The sequence below is a fragment of the Brachyhypopomus gauderio genome, chromosome 5 (assembly GCF_052324685.1).
Source record: "Brachyhypopomus gauderio isolate BG-103 chromosome 5, BGAUD_0.2, whole genome shotgun sequence".
Lineage (NCBI taxonomy): Eukaryota > Metazoa > Chordata > Actinopteri > Gymnotiformes > Hypopomidae > Brachyhypopomus > Brachyhypopomus gauderio.
The window spans coordinates 200,975-219,011 of NC_135215.1; the positions used below are offsets into that span (position 1 = coordinate 200,975).

General features: G+C 40.7%; 1 protein-coding gene across 5 annotated transcripts in view; it reads left to right on the forward strand.

Moving 5' to 3' along the window:
* The first annotated feature begins 14,880 nt into the window (after window positions 1–14,880).
* The window catches only part of LOC143513986 (acyl-coenzyme A thioesterase 1-like), a 28,245-nt gene continuing 25,088 nt past the window's right edge, over window positions 14,881–18,037 (forward strand). For 3 of the 5 annotated variants that reach the window (XM_077004676.1, XM_077004679.1, XM_077004678.1), the window contains exons 1-3: window positions 14,965–15,013; window positions 15,174–15,376; window positions 15,545–15,644. In XM_077004676.1, coding sequence (XP_076860791.1) covers window positions 14,997–15,013; window positions 15,174–15,376; window positions 15,545–15,644 — 320 coding nt within the window. In that variant the 5' untranslated portion in view covers window positions 14,965–14,996. The other 2 variants (XM_077004677.1, XM_077004680.1) reach the window with 2 other exon arrangements.

Below are 18,037 nucleotides of genomic sequence, written 5' to 3' on the forward strand. Positions count from 1 at the left end.
ACTTGCATGGCAAGTTCTGACTTTGGCTTCTCGTACTGAGACTGCCCTGGACATATTAAACAAGAAGTGAAAGAAATTAGACAAGTATAGGTCCAAAATAGACTAGCTTTAGACCTCCTCCTCACAAAAGAAGGAGATGTGTGTAAGAAAATCAATGTTTCATGTTGTTTCAGCATTCCAGATTACTATGATAATATTACTGATTTAATTGATCACATGAAGGCCGAGGTTCAAGAACCTGGTTTGGGTGGATCACTTCATGGCTAGGCCCATGGGGACATTGGATGCTGACTATGATTTTACCAATTGTAATAATCATTTAGTTGTTGTTGTGTTTAGTGCCTTGTATTTTGTCTTGCTGTTCGTCGTGGCTTACTGGCCTTATGCGTCAGTATTTTCAGCTGGCCTTGCACGACGACTTAAAGGAGCCTGAGATAGCAGACTCCTTGGGACATCTGTTTAACGAAGACGTCTGGGACGACCTGGCAACTGGCTGGGTTGTGCCCAATGGCCCTGAGCAGCTTAACTGACTCTAGAGCCTGACTTAAGTTGACGATTTATGATAGACTTAATGATTTATTCTCTCCTTTTTAATGATTACACAGAATCAAAGGGGGGGGGGGGGGGGGGAGTGTGAGAGAAATTATTGATTATTGACTAATCATTGATTAGATCATGTTTAGTTACTATAAGAGATCATTATGAACTTTATGATTTAGTACATGTCCATTTTGACTAAGCAGAAGGACTACAATAATGAAGTAGTGTGATTCAGTGTAACCATGTTTAGTTCATATTATGCATGTGTGCTATACGTGACCCAGGTCAGGGAGAGTGCTGAGGGTAAGAGCACTCTGTTAACTGGTAGTCACTAGGCTACTAGTCTTGGGTCATTTAGCTTTCTCTGCGTTCAACTGATACATCAGTTGCTTCCGCTAACTCTAGGGAAGTCCATATTAGGAGATACACACGTGAGACAAAGTAGCCTGCTGGACGCTTATGTTTTGGAACATGCTGTGGTAAAGATAACCTGCTGTTAGAACTGCTGAATTCTAACAGCAGGATGCTCTAATTGGATGCTCTAAACCAGTGGTTCTCAAACTTTTTACACAAAGTACCACCAACTGTCAAACGAAAAACCTCCACGTACCACCCCCCCCCCCCCCCCCCCCCCAAAAAAAAAAAGAAAAAGCTGTTTGGCGAGTTTAAGTTGTTGACGGGGGGTTAGCGAACGTAAATTGTTACCGGGAGGATGTAAAATGGACACAAGATAAGTATTATATCGCGGTGGTTGGTGCCAGAGCGAACTAGTAACTCATTGAATCATAGATGTGGATCAGAGGTAAATAAACTAGATTTTTTTTGTCGGCGTGAGAAATCGGATGTGTGGCGTGTGAAGACGGTCAAATGCGTGTGTCTCACGCTCAATGCGTGAAAGTTGGCAACCCTGCTCATTACACACATATGTTATAATGTAGTTCTCCTGTAGTTCGTGTTGGTAGGGGTTTACAGCACAAAAAGTCTTCGTGCGACATGTCCTCATACTCATATCGCACGGAAACAAGCAAGTTGGCTAAATCTGCGACATCTATGGATTCATCTAACTGCAGTGAGAAGCATTTACTCATTTTAATTCTCTCGGTCAATGTTTGTCTGACGTTGTTCGCCATTTCATCAATTCTGCGAGTGACTGTGTCGTTTGAAAGATGCACCAGATCGAGCTGTTTAGCGACATTTTCTCCGCAAATAATACGAGTCATCCCTTTTAGTTTCTGAATTTCAGGACTTGTCATAATTCTGTTTTAATAAAAAAATGTGTTGTGTAAAAAAAAAAAAAAAAAACTCAAAGCATCTTTTATTTTCCGAGCTCATCTGGCGTACCACCGCGGGGTGCTCTGCGTACCACCAGTGGTACGCGTACCACAGTTTGAGAACCACTGCTCTAAACAGTCCATAAAGAAGCTACAACTTGTACAAAATGCTGCAGCTAGAGTCCTAACCAAGGCCAGGAAATTCGATCATATTAGTCCTACTCTCGCGGCATTACACTGGCTTCCGATTAAATATCGCATTGAATTTAAATTTCTTCTGTTAACCTATAAGGCGTTAAATGGTCTTGCCCCACAATATCTGAGTGAACTCATTGCTTACTACTACCCATCTCGCCCTTTGTGCTCCCAAAATGCTGGATTTCTCCTAGTTCCAAAATTTGTAATACTACAGCCGGGGGCAGAGCTTTCTCCTTTAAAGCCCCTCAATCCGAGATTCTGACACAGTTTCAATCTTTAAATCTAGACTTAAGACTCACCTATTTAATAAAGCCTTCAGCTAAAAATCCCCTTGTCAGACGTTGAGATTTCTGGTAATCTGAGATGTTGATGCTGTCATCCAGCTGTGTCATGACTTGACTGGAAAGCAACGTCTCAGTGAGCCCTCATGCCTATGGTCACGTCTGAACCCCTCCTTTTAGTTATGCTGCTATAGATTAGCCTGCCGGAGCCACATGCTGATCACTGGCATGTGAGCTATGTACATTTAAATCTATGGTGGTTTAAATTGATGTCCACTCAGTCTGTATTGTCTATCTTTTTGCATGCCTCTACCCAAGACTATTGGATACAGGCACCTGCAGGCACCTGGGGGATGGTCTGGCTTGCCGGTGGATGTACTAAATGCCGGGGTTGGATATGCCATTGCCACGGAGGGTCGTGCTGGTGCTGGTTCCTGCCTGAGGCCCATCGCCTGCACCGAGGGTACTGAGGCTGCTTGGCCGGGGAACAGGAGCCTTGACTGTTGCTGTGAAACCACCCTGCGACCACGGACTTGTGCTAACAGGCCACCCTTGAAAAAAAGTCTAGCTCCACCACTGAGTACACAGTTGAGAAGATGGTGGAGCATGGTGAACGAAGAAAGGCAGAGTTGTATAATCCAGGTTCAGAAAGTAAAAGTCCTCACCAGGATTTTGCTCAAGCTTGCTAGATTTCTAATTAGTGCAATCCAGGTAAAATTAGTGGAATCAACACAATCCAGGAAGCCTGAGCAAAATCCTGGTGAGGACTTTTACTTTCTGAACCTGGATTATACAACTCTGAAGAAAGGTGAGTTAGCTACCCATCTAGGTTAAAAGTAAAATTTGGGTTGATCTAACTTATAAATATAATTTAATTTAATTTAGACAGTCTTAACACGTAATACCCATGATAAGTTTTACTCACGTGGTCATGGAGTTTTGTACTGATGCGTTAAATTGTTGGAAAATTAAGCTAGCTGGTTTAGTTAGATATCTGGTTATAAGACTCAGCACCCTCGTCGTGTTGTCACATTATGGCCCCCGACCCCTCCCTTTTGGGCGTGTGTTTACATTGTCTACGTCTAGTCGTCTGCATCTGTGGATCTCCGTGGGTTCGGTTACGTCGTGTTAATCCGTCTCACCTGTGGCTCGTCTCGTCATCACTTGGGGTTTATGTGGTTTGTCTATTTAATGTGCGTTCGCGCAGTGTCCTGTGCTCGTCGTTGTTTGAGTCAGTAGATGTTATATGTTCTCATGTTATACGTGCGCTGTCTGCGCTTTAGTTGTGTGAAAATAAGTGACGTTAGCCGTACAAGGTCGAACTCATGCCTCGTCCTTCCAGCCGAGCTCAACGTGACACGTGTCACGCGGCCTCTTCTCGCGCGCTGTACGACTTTGTTTTGAAAACATACAATTCACTTCTATATCGCTAAAAATTATGAGATAAAAATATTGTTTCAGTCAACAGTGATTGAGCTCTTTTCTGAAAATCAGCGATTTCTATGTTATTTTAAATATCTTGGTAATGAAGCAAATGACAAGCGTCCAGAAATCAACCCGGGTAGTAAAAAGTTAAGTGGTCATGCAGTTCAGAATTGGTATCTGTTGAGATTGGTGCCTTTATTGATTGGAGACAGGATAAAGAATCCTTTGGAAAGTAGAGTATGGAAGTTGATTTTACTCCTCAGAGAGGTGGTTGGTTATGTGTGTGCACCGAAGATAACTGTTGATCAGCTTACTTATTTGAATGTCCTCATTGAAGAATATATTCAATCTAGATTCGAGCTATTTCCTGCACACACCCTTAAGCCGAAACATCATTATCTCTCCCACTATCCTGAGCTCATACTTAAATTTGGACCTCTCATTCATCTTTGGACATTGAGATTTAAAAGTATCAAATCAAAAATTATTTATATAGCACCTTCCATCAGTGCCTTGCATTGCAAGTGCTTAACAAAACAAATAAAACAATATAATAGCAACCATTCAAAATAAAAGTAGAAGTAATTTAAAGTGTCAAGAATTATATGTCAAAGGCCTTTTTGAATAAGAAGGTCTTAAGTTTGGCCTTAAACAGAACCAGGTCAGAGATGGAACGTAACTCTAAGGGAAGACAATTCCAGGCAATTGGATCAGCAACAGAAAAGGAGAGATCCCCCCAGTGCTTGCATCTAGATTCAGGCCCTTTAAGGAGGTATTGGCCAGCTGACCATAGGGCTCTGCTGGGCTGATGGATTTGTTCAAGTTCTGTGATGGTCATTCAAAGTTTTAAAAACAAAGACCAGCAGTTTAATCTGTATTCTAAACTGAACCGGGAGCCAGTGCAAAGATGAAAGAACAGGTGTACTGTGCTCAGATTTACGTGCGCTGGTCAACAAACGAGCAGCAGAGTTTTGAACAAGCTGTAAACGAAGCTGTAAACGAATTAATTCCAACATGTAAAGTGTTACAATAGTCGAGTCTAGAGCTCACAAATGCATGGATGGCTTTCTCCAAATCAATACGGCTGAGGAAAGGCTTTACTTTAGAGAGCAAACGGAGCTGAAAGAAGCTTGTTTTCACAACTGAATCAATCTGTTTATCAAGATTTAAATTACTGTCAAGCTTCACTCCTAGGTTTTTTACCACCCGGTTAAGGTGGGGGAGCGAAAAACTTCAACTGAAAGAATTGTTACATGGATTCCTGTTAGTGTGAAACAAAATCCATTCAGTTTTGTCATTGTTCAAATGGAGAAAATTGAGACAGCCAATGCTTAATGTCATTTAAGCAGCTGATAACAGAATTAAAATTGAGTGCAAATTTTGCAGCAACAGGCAGATGGATTTGTAAATTATATGCATACAAATGGAAAGACAGATTATGACGTGCAATGATAGGTCCTAGTGGCAGCATGTAAAGTGAATCGAGTACAGGCCCCAGAATGGATCCCTGCGGAACACCAGAGGTCAAAGGAGTCGCCGAAGTGGAAGACATCACCTATCATTACAGAGAAAGTTCTGTCGGTTAGATAGGACTTAAACCACTTAAAAACCACTCCCTGGAGACTGATATGGTGAGCCAGATGAGTAATAATCTGATGGTCCACAGTGTCAAAGCTGCTGAGAGGTTTAACATGACCAGCATAACTGGTTTTTGGCATCAAGGGACAAAACAACATCATTTTGTACTTTACGTAGTACAGATTCTACACTATGACGAGATCTAAAACCAGATTGGAATTTTTCAAACAAGTTATGATATTCTAGAAAAGACTGCAACTGAATAAAAACAAGCCTTTACAGAACTTTTCCAGAGATTTGCCTGAAGTTAGAAAGAACTTTAGGATCTAGATCTGTTTTTTTAAGGAGTGGCCTGACCACAGCGTGCTTAAAGACGGACGGGACAAAACCTGAACTTTGACAGTGTGCTGTCTTTTGAAATTTATTAATAGCTGTCTAAGCACTGCTTGAACATCTTGGAAGGAATGATGTCCAGAGGTCAGTTTGTGGATTTCATATGTTCATCTGAGCCATTTAGTAGGAACAGGAAGCTGGGAACAAATTATGGAGTTAAGGGAATATTGAGATGAGGACAGCTCAAACTGTGTCCACAATGGACAGTCAATGGAAGATTTACCCACATTTCAATAGATTATTTTATGGATATTGCAACCCAATTGTAATGCCGAAAATTAGGTAAGGCCAATCCCCCCAATCAGTCTTCCGAAGCTGAAGCGATGCCCCTTTCAGACGGGCAGGTTTGTTAAACCAAATAAAGGGAGTCAGTACACCATCAAGTTTATTTAAAAATGCTTTGTTTCCAGCACTCAATAGCAAAATTAAAGGAGTCCAGTATGAGAGGCCCTACCAAATCCCAAAGATCAAGGTATAGGGGGATCACGTGACCTCTCGGCCGCGATGCACGAAAAGTTTTGAGCTCTGCTTATAAACCCATAATTTTTCATCTATCCTGACATATACTGGACTTGCTTTCACTCAGTGCCTTGCTGATATCAATCTCCACATGGAGCACCGAAAAAGAGAAAGTGAGCATTCGCCATTAAAGAAAAAATTCAAGGATCATTCTCTCTCTAAAGAGGAGCTGGATGAAGCTATTGCTAACGGCATTAGGCTAGCCCTTAAAGAGCAACAGGCTACCTTGGATTCTGCCGTCGCTGCGGCGGTACGAGAGGCTGTGGACTCGATTCTGACTCCTAGGTTTCGTGATATCCAAGTTAGTTTGCAGAAAAACAACGAAGCCATTCAGAACCTGAGCTCTGAACTCGAACTACAGGCGAAAGCGGTTAAACAAACCCGCGATAGAGTGGACTCCATGCAGGCCGCGGTAAGGGAAGATAGGCGTGCAGCTGCAGACCTCAAAAGTCACGTCGATAAACTTACCGACAAAATTACAGACTTGGAGGACAGAAGCAGGAGGAATAACATAAGACTGGTTGGGCTACCAGAATTGGCCGAAGGGTCAGACGCAGCAGGTTTTCTTCGCGCTAACATCTCTAAATGGATCCCTGCATTAAAGGGGAGAGACATTGAGATCGACCGCGCACACCGCGTTTACAGCGGTAAAGAGAACGACACCGGCCGGCCACGTACTCTGATCTTTAGGGTTCTAAGATGGCAAGACAGTCACTATCCTCAACGGAGCTCGGAAAGCTTATCCGGTGAAGCACGCACAAAACACATTATTGGTTTTCCCTGATTTTAGTCCAGCTACAACCGCAAGACGAAAAAGCTTCAAACCAGTCATGAAAAAAATGAGCGCAATGGGTTTACAGCCTTTTCTCCTCTATCCTGCAACGATTAAACTGCAACATCATGGGAAAATGGTAACGTTTGATGATCCTCAAAAAGCAGAGAACTTCGTTCAATCACTGTCCCAGCACTCTATCAACGAAGAACAGAGTACATCAGAACCGCGAGTAGTTGCTGGTGCCCATGTGGGAGATATGGATGAAAGTTAAGTGACCACTAGGCTGTAATGCTTATTCAAACACGAACTATAAAGGCACACTTGGGCTATTTGAATACATATTGGTTTACAATGGGAGTAAGACCAGTTATTAATATTGACACTTCTTTTTGATGGGTTATATGGGTTGATCTCGGTTGTCGTGGGTTGCAGCGGTCATGCCACGGATCAACAGCTGTTTTTGTTTCTTACAGACCTATAGAATTTATATCTGTGCGGTCTCTGCTTTTCTTGTATATAGTTTTCTTATTTCCCCTAGCGACAGACTACAAACTGTATTACTGTGGGTACATCGCTACTACTTTTGCATATGTGCATGTATGTGTACGTATATATCTATATGTGTATATTTTGCTTTATTTGAAGGACCGGTCTCCACCACCCATTCTATTATACATTCAAGGACAATTTGATATAGATTATGGCAACAATACCCCTGAATATATTAACACAATGTAAATGGGCTTAATTCAGCAGTAAAACGAACACGAGTTCTGGAGTACCTCCATCGGAAATCTGTCTCGATAGCTTTGATACAGGAAACACACCTTAAACAATGTGATATCCATCGCTTCCAAAATAAGTGTTATAAAATTGTTGTGTCCTCGTCCGCTCCTAATAAAACTAAGGGTGTTGCTATATTGGTTCAAAGGAGACTACCCATCACCATTGACCATGTAGAAAATGACCAAGAGGGTAGATATGCTTTTATTAAAGTAAGACTAGGCACAACTCGACTTGCCTTAGTTTCAGTATACTGTCCCAATGAATTGGATAGAACATTTTTAAGTGGGCTCTGCAACAAACTGCTGGAATTATCAGACTCTCATTTGCTGGTCGGTGGTGATTTCAATGCTGTGATAGATCCTGTAATCGATAAGTCCTGTCCTGATAGCTCTATCATTAAATTCCAAACTTCTAAATACATTTATTAAAGAGCTTGATATTATTGATTTATGGCGTTTTAAAAATAATGCAACTAAAGCATATACATTTTACTCACATAGACACAAGTCTTTTTCTAGGATCGATTATATTTTTGCTAGTCCTCCCCTTGTTTCAGCAGAAACGTCCATCACTATTTTACCTATGTTGTTATCTGATCATTCAGCTGTTTTTGTAGTTTTCTCCTTCCAGAAATAACCAAAGCCCCCAGGTGGAGGTTCAATAGCTCACTCTTGACTAACTCAAATTTTCTTAGTTCAATTAAAACGGAGTTACGTATCTTTATTTCCACTAATAGTTCTCACAGTTGTAACCCTCAAATCCTGTGGGAGGCAACAAAGTGCTTTATAAGGGGGTTTTGTATATCATTCTCTTCAACTCTCTCCAAATCACAAAGACAAACACTTAATGATTTAGAAAATAATATAGAATTTTTAGAAACCCTGCAAAAACAATGTTTTTCTGAAGATCGAATGGTCAACCTAAGATCCTTAAAGGAACAACAAACTTCTTTCAATTGCTAAGGCTGAGTTTATTTTACATAGAACCAGATATAAATACTATGTTGATGCAGAAAGGCCCAGTCACTTGTTGGCTCTCAGACTGAAGGAATGTGAAGCTAAAGCCTACATAAACGGAATTACAAACTCGAATGATCAACTAATCACTGATCCTCCAGCTATCAATGATGTTTTCAAAACGTTCTATACAAATCTATATAAATCAGAGATAGCTTATGATGCCACTCAATGTCAGAAATTCCTGGGTGGGTTAAAGCTTCCAGTCCTTTCACAATTGGATAGAGATCTCCTTGATGCTCCTATAAAATTGGAAGAACTTCACAAGGCTATTAAAGACCTTCAGAAGAACAAATCACCAGGCTTAGATGGGTTGCCACCTGAGCTATACCTTGATCTTTGGGATTTGGTAGGGCCTCTCATACTGGACTCCTTTAATTTTGCTATTGAGTCTGGAAGTTTTCACAGGGATCAGAAAACTGCGTTAATATCCCTTTTACTGAAAAAAGGAAAGGACCCGTTACAATGCTCAAGTTACAGACCCATATCACTTATTTGCAGTGATGTGAAATTATTCGCCAAAGTTCTTGCCTTACGTTTAGAAACTGTGATATCTACATTAATTAACGAAGATCAGGCTGGGTTCATTAAGGGACGTCTTGCCTCAGATAACATTCGCAGGCTGTTCCATATTTTAGATGCTGCACACGTTCTCTAGCCCCTGTGCTGTTTTCTCTTTAGATGCAGAGAAAGCTTTTGATAGGGTTGAATGGAGTTATATGTGGGCTGTCCTTGAACACTTTGGTTTTGTACAATTCACCTTTGGCATCTGTACTAACTAACAATATCATATCACCTGCATTTCAACTTGAGCGTGGAACTAGGCAAGGATGCCCAATCTCTCCCCATATTTTCTGTTTATCCTTGGAACCTTTAGCGCAAGCCATTAGACAGTCCTCAATATCTCCCATCAATATTCGAGGTCATAGCAATTTTATATCACTTTACGCTGATGACATTCTCCTATATTTAGACAACTTGGGCACTTCTATACAAATTGCAATGAAAATATTTGACAACTTCAACAGTTTATCAGGGTATAAGATTAATTGGTCCAAATCAGTTCTAATGCCGATAAATGACCTATGCAGAAATGTTACTATCCCTTCAATAATTCCGATTAAGCAGTCATTCACCTATCTTGGCATTGTTGTACATCTTGACATTCACAAATCAACAAAGGAAAATTTTATGACTACGCTGGATAGACTTAAACATGATCTGGAAAGGTGGAATAGTCTTAAGATCTCCCTGCAAGGAAGAATTGCGACAATCAAGATGAATGTACTGCCTCGACTCAACTTCCTATTCTTTATGCTACCACTCCCACCTCCTCTAAAATATTTTACTGAGATTGACTATTGTTTCAAAATTCTTGTGGAACAATAAACGACCTAGAATCCGGCTGACAACATTACAGCTGCTGAAGTCCATGGGAGGTTTAGCTGTACCAAATTTCAAAGTGTACTTTCTGTCCTTTCAGTTAAGAGTTTTACGTGCTTGGCTCGACCCAGAGTGCAAAACCACATGGGGGGCTATCGAATCTGCCCTTGTAAGGCCACATCGTTTACAGGATCTGTTATTTACAGGTACTGGCTCTAAAAATACCCACCTGAAATTTGGTTGTATTATTGCTCATTCCCTCAAGATCTGGTTCCATGTAGAAAAACTAATTGGGGGACCCTTTAAAATCTGCTTTTCCACTCCGTTATGGCACAATTACAAGCTCTTGAGAGGCACACAACCCTTTGTAGAACCCTCTTGGTCTTCTAAGGGTATCAACATCTGTGGCGACCTCTATCATAACAGAGGCTTCCACTCTTTTCAATCACTAAAGGTTACTTTTGATTTACCAGCATCTACTTATTTTGTGTATTTACAACTGAGATCAGCACTCAGGGCCTATGGAGTCCCCTGGGACTCTTGTATACCCAGTCACCCAGTGGTGAACTGGATACAACCTCACTTACCTTCAAGAGGTTGTGTTGCTAGGATCTATCGCAATCTAATTGAAGTCTCCATAAAACCTCTTTCTGTTACAACATTATGGGACAGGGAACTCGCCACCTTAGGTTGTACTCCAGAATGGGATACTATTTGGTCCAATCTTAGCAGGACATAAAAAAAGTAGCACATCAGCTCATTCACTTTAAACTTATTCATAGAGCATACCTTACACCATACAGAAGATTTAAAATGAACATTCAAGCCGACTATTACTGTCATATATGCAACACATCTGCCCCTGGTACATTTCTGCATATGTTTTGGGAGTGTGTGAACTCAGGGCTGCGTGATATCTTAGACATAGAATACAATTGGGATCCATGTTTATGTCTCCTGAATGACACTTCCAATTTGGAGCTGAAGATGCTACACTGTAAACTATTGTTCTCTGGATTTACTGCTGCTAAAAAGACAATCCTACAAAACTGGATTACGCCTGGACTTCACATGGAATCATACTGGGTAATGAATCTATTAAATATCGCAAAACTTGAAAGTACTGCTGCCCGACTTCATAATGCTAAACCCAAGACAGTTGAAACTTGGCAAATCTTTGTGTTGAGTATTCTGGACTTTCTGCAAAATATACATTGAATATAGATACTTCCTTCTATTTATCCTTTTTATTTATTTATTTTTTTTTCTGTGTTTCTGAAGCTGAATGTACCATTCAAATATGTAAAACTTTCTTTCTCTTACAATTGTACTGTTTGTCTGTCGCTCCCCACCCCTCTGTTATTGGAATGTTGTGTGAAAAATAAAAAAATTTGATCAAAAAAAATAAATAAAAATGCTTTGTTGATTAAGGAATTGATTCTGGATTTCAGGAATCTGTGTGGAGAGGGTCAGCTCCATCAGGTTCCTGGGTAACAACAGTGGTGAAGAAAGACCAGCAGCGACTCCACTTTTTGAGGGTTCTCAAGAGGAACAAGATGGAGGAGAAACTGTTGGTGCTCTTTTATAGATCCATCATTGAGAGCATCCTTATGTATTGCATCACGGCATGGTACGGTGGGTGCTCAGTAGCAGACAGAAAAGCGCTGCAGAGGGTGATCAACATGGCCCAGGGGATCACTGGTTTCTCCCTGCCCCGCCTGGAGGACATTGCCACCTCTTGCTACCTCAGAAAGGCGGTCAGCATCACCAAGGATGCATCCCACCCCAGCAATCACCTATTTGACCTGTTACCCTCAGGCAGACGATACAGGTTGCTCAAAACTCATACAAGTAGGCTCAGGGACAGCTTTTACCCAAGAGCCATCACTGCACTGAACAACATGTAAATAACAGCAATAATGTAAATTCCCAACCCATGTAAAATACTTCCCACATGCAATAGTATGTAACATACACTGTAAATAGCTTGTGCAATATTCAACATATCACGGAAACAATCTACTGAACCATTTGTAAATGTGACACTACTTTTAACTTGTCGTTTTATGTCATTGTGTGTATTTATTGTCCCATCAAGCACCTTGGAGTAGAATCAAATTTCATTGTAATGCAAATTGACAATAAAGGCGATTCTGATTCTGAAGATAGGGATATGCTGAAATAAGTATAAATTGTAGCTCATTCATTTTAATTAAATAAATACGGCCAATCAGTGATAAGGGTAATGATGCCTATCTATCCAGGTCTGATATAGTTTTGTCAAGTAGAGGAATAAAATTTTCTCCCAGTAAATCATTAAATGAGTGCATAAATGTAATGCCCAAATATCTAAATTTTCTATGAGTGACCCTAAAAGGAAAGGAGGATAAGAGAAGCGACTGAGCAGCTGAATTGACCAAAAATAACTCACTTTTCTGGAGATTCAATTTATAACCTGACACACTACCAAAAAAGGGAGGAGCTGGGGTTAGAAACATATAAAAGATCATCAGCATATAAAGAGACTTTATGCACAGAATTGGAGCATGAGATTCCTTCAAAACCCTGATGTTCACGCAGCCATATAGCCAGGGGTTCCAAAGCCAAATTGAACAGTAAAGGTGAAAGAGGACAGCCCTGACATGTTCCACGCTGGAGAGGAAAGGAGGGAGAGATAGTGCCGTTAGTAAGAACAGAAGCGGTTGGAGCCGCAAACAAAAGACGGATCCAAGAGACAAACCTAGAGCAGCTAAATAGTGCTATTCCACCCTATCAAAGACCTTCTCTGCATCGAGAGAGATGATATCCTCTGGAGAGTCAGAAGGATGAGAGTATAAAATATTTGCCAGTCTTCTAGTGTTAAAGAGTGAATGTCTACCCTGCATGAAACCAGTTTGGTCCTGAGCAATTAAGTCAGGTAGAACCCGCTGAAGATGAGAGGCAAGAACCTTGGCCAGGATCTTAAAGTCCACATTAAGAAGAGATATCAGTCTGTAGCTAGCGCAGAGGATGGGGTCTTTGTCATTTTTGAGTAGAAGTGAAATGGTGGCATGAGACATGAATGTGGGTAGAAGACCAATGAGAAGTGAGTTATTATATACCCTGGCCAAAACAGGAGCGAGAAAGGAGGAAAATTCATTATAAAATTATATTGTAAACCCATCTGGGTCAGGAGATTTTTTCAGAATTCAAAGACTTTATAGCTTATAAAGTCTATCTCTTTAGAAGAAAAATCTCCTGTGCTTTTGCTACTGGTTGTTCCCAATGCATTTTTTTCCCCACACTTTTTTTTATAATAAACTGCTTACATTTTAAAATACATTGTCAGTTATATTGTAATTTTTAAGTTACTGACCATGCAAGTATGAAATAACCATATGTAGAAATAATTTTGATGAGCTGTATGTAGCCTCCGAGTATGAACATCAAGATACACATGCATATCTGAGCGTGTAGTGTGCTTGAGTCATAGACAGTGATGTCAGTAACGCGTTACTTAGTAACGCGTTACTCTAATCTTACCACTTTTTTCGGTAACGAGTAATATAACGCGCTACTATTTCCAGTCCAGTAATCAGATTAAAGTTACTTATCCAAATAACTGTGCGTTACTATTTATATTTTCCCTAGTAAAATATATATTTTTGCTTTCTTCTTGGCTCAGTTCTACTTTTGCGTCTGACCGTAGCGCTCGACCCTGTGAGAGCGCGAGCACGTTTTACAAGTCATTCTGTGCAGTGTCCTCCCGTAACGATATGTGGTAGTATAAAGAAACACCCCTCAAAAACGGGAAGGAACATTTGCCTGACCAATTTTAATGTTGCTTTGTGTTCCACGTTTGAAAAGTGCTGGAATTTTGACTAACGTCGCCTACTTTAAAATGCTTGAAATTGTAATGGTATTTCGTTTCACAAGCTGTCTGACTGAACTGGGGTGGGTTTCCCGAAACGTTCGTAGCGCTAAGTACTTCTTAACCTCGTACGTTTCACAGTTATTTGGATAAGTAACTTTAATCTGATTACTGGACTGGAAATAGAAGCGCGTTATATTACTCGTTACCGAAAAAAGTGGTAAGATTAGAGTAACGCGTTACTGACATCACTGTATATAACTAATACACTACTCAATAGACTACTAATTAACTCATTGATTATAATTCCCTTTATGGGCATCCTGCTGTACATAAAGCAGGACTGGATTTTAATAAAACAATATTTAGATAATAGTTGAACCAAAGTTGATCAACTGTCCAGTGTCAACCGGTTTTCAACGTTGATTCAACGTAGAACCGTATGTGCACTTTAGCGTTGAATCAACGTCACATTTCAACGTTGATTCAACATTTCTACGTTGAGCAAGACAACGGTGAATCAACGTTGAATCAACGTTCTTTTGCTATCTGGGAAGTTGTAAAGTATCTAGTCCCACCACTAGGCCACTATATGAAAGTCTAGCTAGTGTTGCCAGATTGTGCAGTTAACCGCCAAATTATACGGATGTTGTTTGAAGTTGGTAGGGAAACTATATGCTTTCCAAACTAAGGCACACTACAAGATAGGGTCGTGTGTCGCAACACAAAAACGCATTAATAATTTCATACTCTGAAAACATGCAAATATATATGTTTGGAAGATTTTCATGTGTATTGATTTTCGTGCATTTTGAAACACGTTTGTTTTGGCTGGAAAACACTGCAGTAATCTGGCAACCCGGAGGTTACCATTCACGGACATTGTAGCTACCGTCATTCCCAAAGCAGTATAAAACCAGTTAAAGTAGAAACATTCAGGTAAGTCAGGAGACACGGGGGACATTAAGACCACATGTGAAAATGTTGGCTATAAAACGGTAGAAATTAATGTTCTTGAATTTGGCTGAGCTCGCTTCATGTACACAGTGCGTGTAGCTAGCTAGATCCTTAACGGTTCTGGTAGAATGACGAATTGTTTCTTAAAGAAACTGGCTTTACAACGACATGGCATGAACCATCTCGCGTTTCTGTTTGCAGGTCGATGAGCACCGCGATCAAACAATTCCCCTTACTTTCGATTAAGCCGACGAGGGGGCTTGTGGATGAGAAACTTCAAATCGTGGTGAAGAATTTAAGACCAAAACAAGAGGTGACACTTCACTCACTGCATCAGTCAGAAGACAATGATTTTTGGGAAGCTTTCGGACATTATGTCAGCGACGCAAACGGAACAGTGCCCGGTGAATACATTTTTAATAGTAAACATTTTTTGCTTGATTCAGACAAGGTATCTAGATAAATATTTATTTGAGGTTTAAAAAGCTTTGACTACCGATGACTGCTACTTCTTAATTACGTTCATGAACAGGGTTGAGCACATTTATGAATTGGTGCATGTGTGCACGCAGTGGTAAAGGACGCTAGTGTGAGCGGCACCTATGTAGGTGTGGAGTCCATGGGACTGATGTGGAGTCTTCGGCCAGTACCAGGGAGCCGAACAGGAGTAAGGTAATACCTACTGGACTACACCGACGTATGAGAAGGTGTTTCAGTAGTCTTTAATACACATGGTCGTTATTTATAATGTTGTAGTCTACTCCATAAAGCAACAGGTTTATTTGCAGGAGCACCACTAACACAGCAGGAATCCAACGGTTGCAACATAGAAATAAATTAGACGAAATCCTTCCTCAGCCTCTAGGGCAGGGGTACTCAACTGGCGGACCGCGGTCCGGATCCGGACTCGAACGCAGTCCTGTCCGGACCCAATCTCATTCCTGATTAACTGGATACGGACCAAAACAAAACCGTAGCATTTATTTCAGGGCTATTGAAAAAAATACTCCGTCACGAGTGTTACGTTCGCACCGCTCACAACAACTTACGTTCGCCGCCAACATCACCCCCCCCCCCGCGCTCAACAATTTACGTTCGCCACATCCCCCCCCCACCCCCACCCCCGCTCAACAACTTACGTTCGCCACCCCCGCCCGCACCGGACCTCGGGTCACAGGTATCTGCCAAAATTGGACCGCGGACAAATTTAGTTGAGTACGCCTGCTCTAGGGCATATTCATTTTAATAAACAAACTGCTCTAACTGCCATCACGTTGGGAGAGGGCCAAGAGAGAGAATCAAGTGCAGTACATTCGTATATATATATATATATATATATATAAATAAAAGGGTAGGGGCGAGAACGAGTTTTCAAACCTGTGAATTACAAATCGTACGTGTGTTTACATGGATGCAGCTTCATGGAAAATTCATGTGTAGGAACGTAAAGTGTTACTGGAGCGGAGCTCCTAGCGCTAGATTTGTCGTTTTTAAATATTTCTTTTTAACCGTTAAAACTGCAGAGGACCAAAACCGGCTTTTGAAAAAGTCCCCCCCGAATTACGTCCGTGAGGTTAAATGTACTAAATGTTGGCTTACATTTCAAATATCATGTTTAGCTGAATAAACATGTTATCAACCCCTTTTAATGTACAGTATGTAGGCTTACAAATTCATGTTTAACTGAATAAACCGTTGAACACGAGTAGCCTACATTTTATTGAGCATGTTTTTTTTTCTTCAAGTATCAAAGTAGAACAGCTTTCTCAAGCAGTCATTGATGCATTTTGGAAACAGGAGATGAGCCCCTGGTCTAATGCACCCTCTGTATTAAGAAACCCTATCTCAAAAACTGACTTTTAGTCATTACTTGGGTAGCACGCATATGAGCCATTTTAATATAGATTAATTTCAAGATTTCAGCAAGATTAATCTAGATAAAAAAAAATAATCTATGCCCACCCCTAATATATATATATATATGTATATATGTATATGTATGTATGGGGTGTGACGTCACCAGTCATATTACAACCATCAAATTGATAACTCCCCCTTGTGGTGTGAACAGATATACATTACAGAATACATCACATGTCAATCATACACATGTCTCAACACTCCCACTTATGAGTGACTTGTATCCTGTACAGTTTTTAACAATCAGGAAAAACCCAGAAAGAAATCAAACATTTACAGTACATACAATACTTAACATACAATTCATCAAACACTTGCACCAAACATAACTCCCGAGAATTTCATCAATGTAACCTTTGAGACAGGCTTGGTCACAGAATCTGCTATCATTTCATCTGTAGGACAGTAAACAAGTGTCATCTTTCCTTCTTTAATGGTTGACCTTATGAAATGATACTTGATGTCCACATGTTTACACCTTTGTCTGCACACAGGGTTCTTCACAAGTGCAATAGTGCCCTGGTTATCCTCATGAACAACAGTTTGAACATGTTCATAGGAATCCATACCCTTCAGTAATTGCTCTAAATAGATACACTCCTGTATTGTTAGAGCTAAAGCCATGCATTCGGCTTTGCATGTCGATAACACTAGTGTGGGTTGCTTTTTGCTTCTCCAAGATACCAGTGAGCTGCCTTTGCTCATGCTCACACAGTAGCCAGACGTGCTCCGTCTGTCACTTGTGTCTGCCCCCCAATCTGCGTCACTGTATGCGCGGAGGCCTAAACCATCGCTGCTTTTCCTGAAAGTCAGCTGCTTGTCTGTGGTACCTCTTAGGTTACACAGTACAGTACATGTTTTACTGTAATCCAGTTTTCCTCTGTGGGATTTGCAAAATGTTGTAATAATTTACCTACCGCAAAACATAGATCAGGTCTCGTACAAGTAGCTAAGTAGATGAGACTACCTACAGCTTCCCTGTATTTCCTTACATCAGCCATCTTAGATGCATCATCAGTGTAGTCAACCTTTTGTTCACATGGTGTCTCGTGTGTTCTGCACTCCTGCATCTCAAATCGGTTGAGAATCCTTTCAAAATACCTCTGTTGTGACATTGTTATACAATCATCAGATTGGCTGAAGTC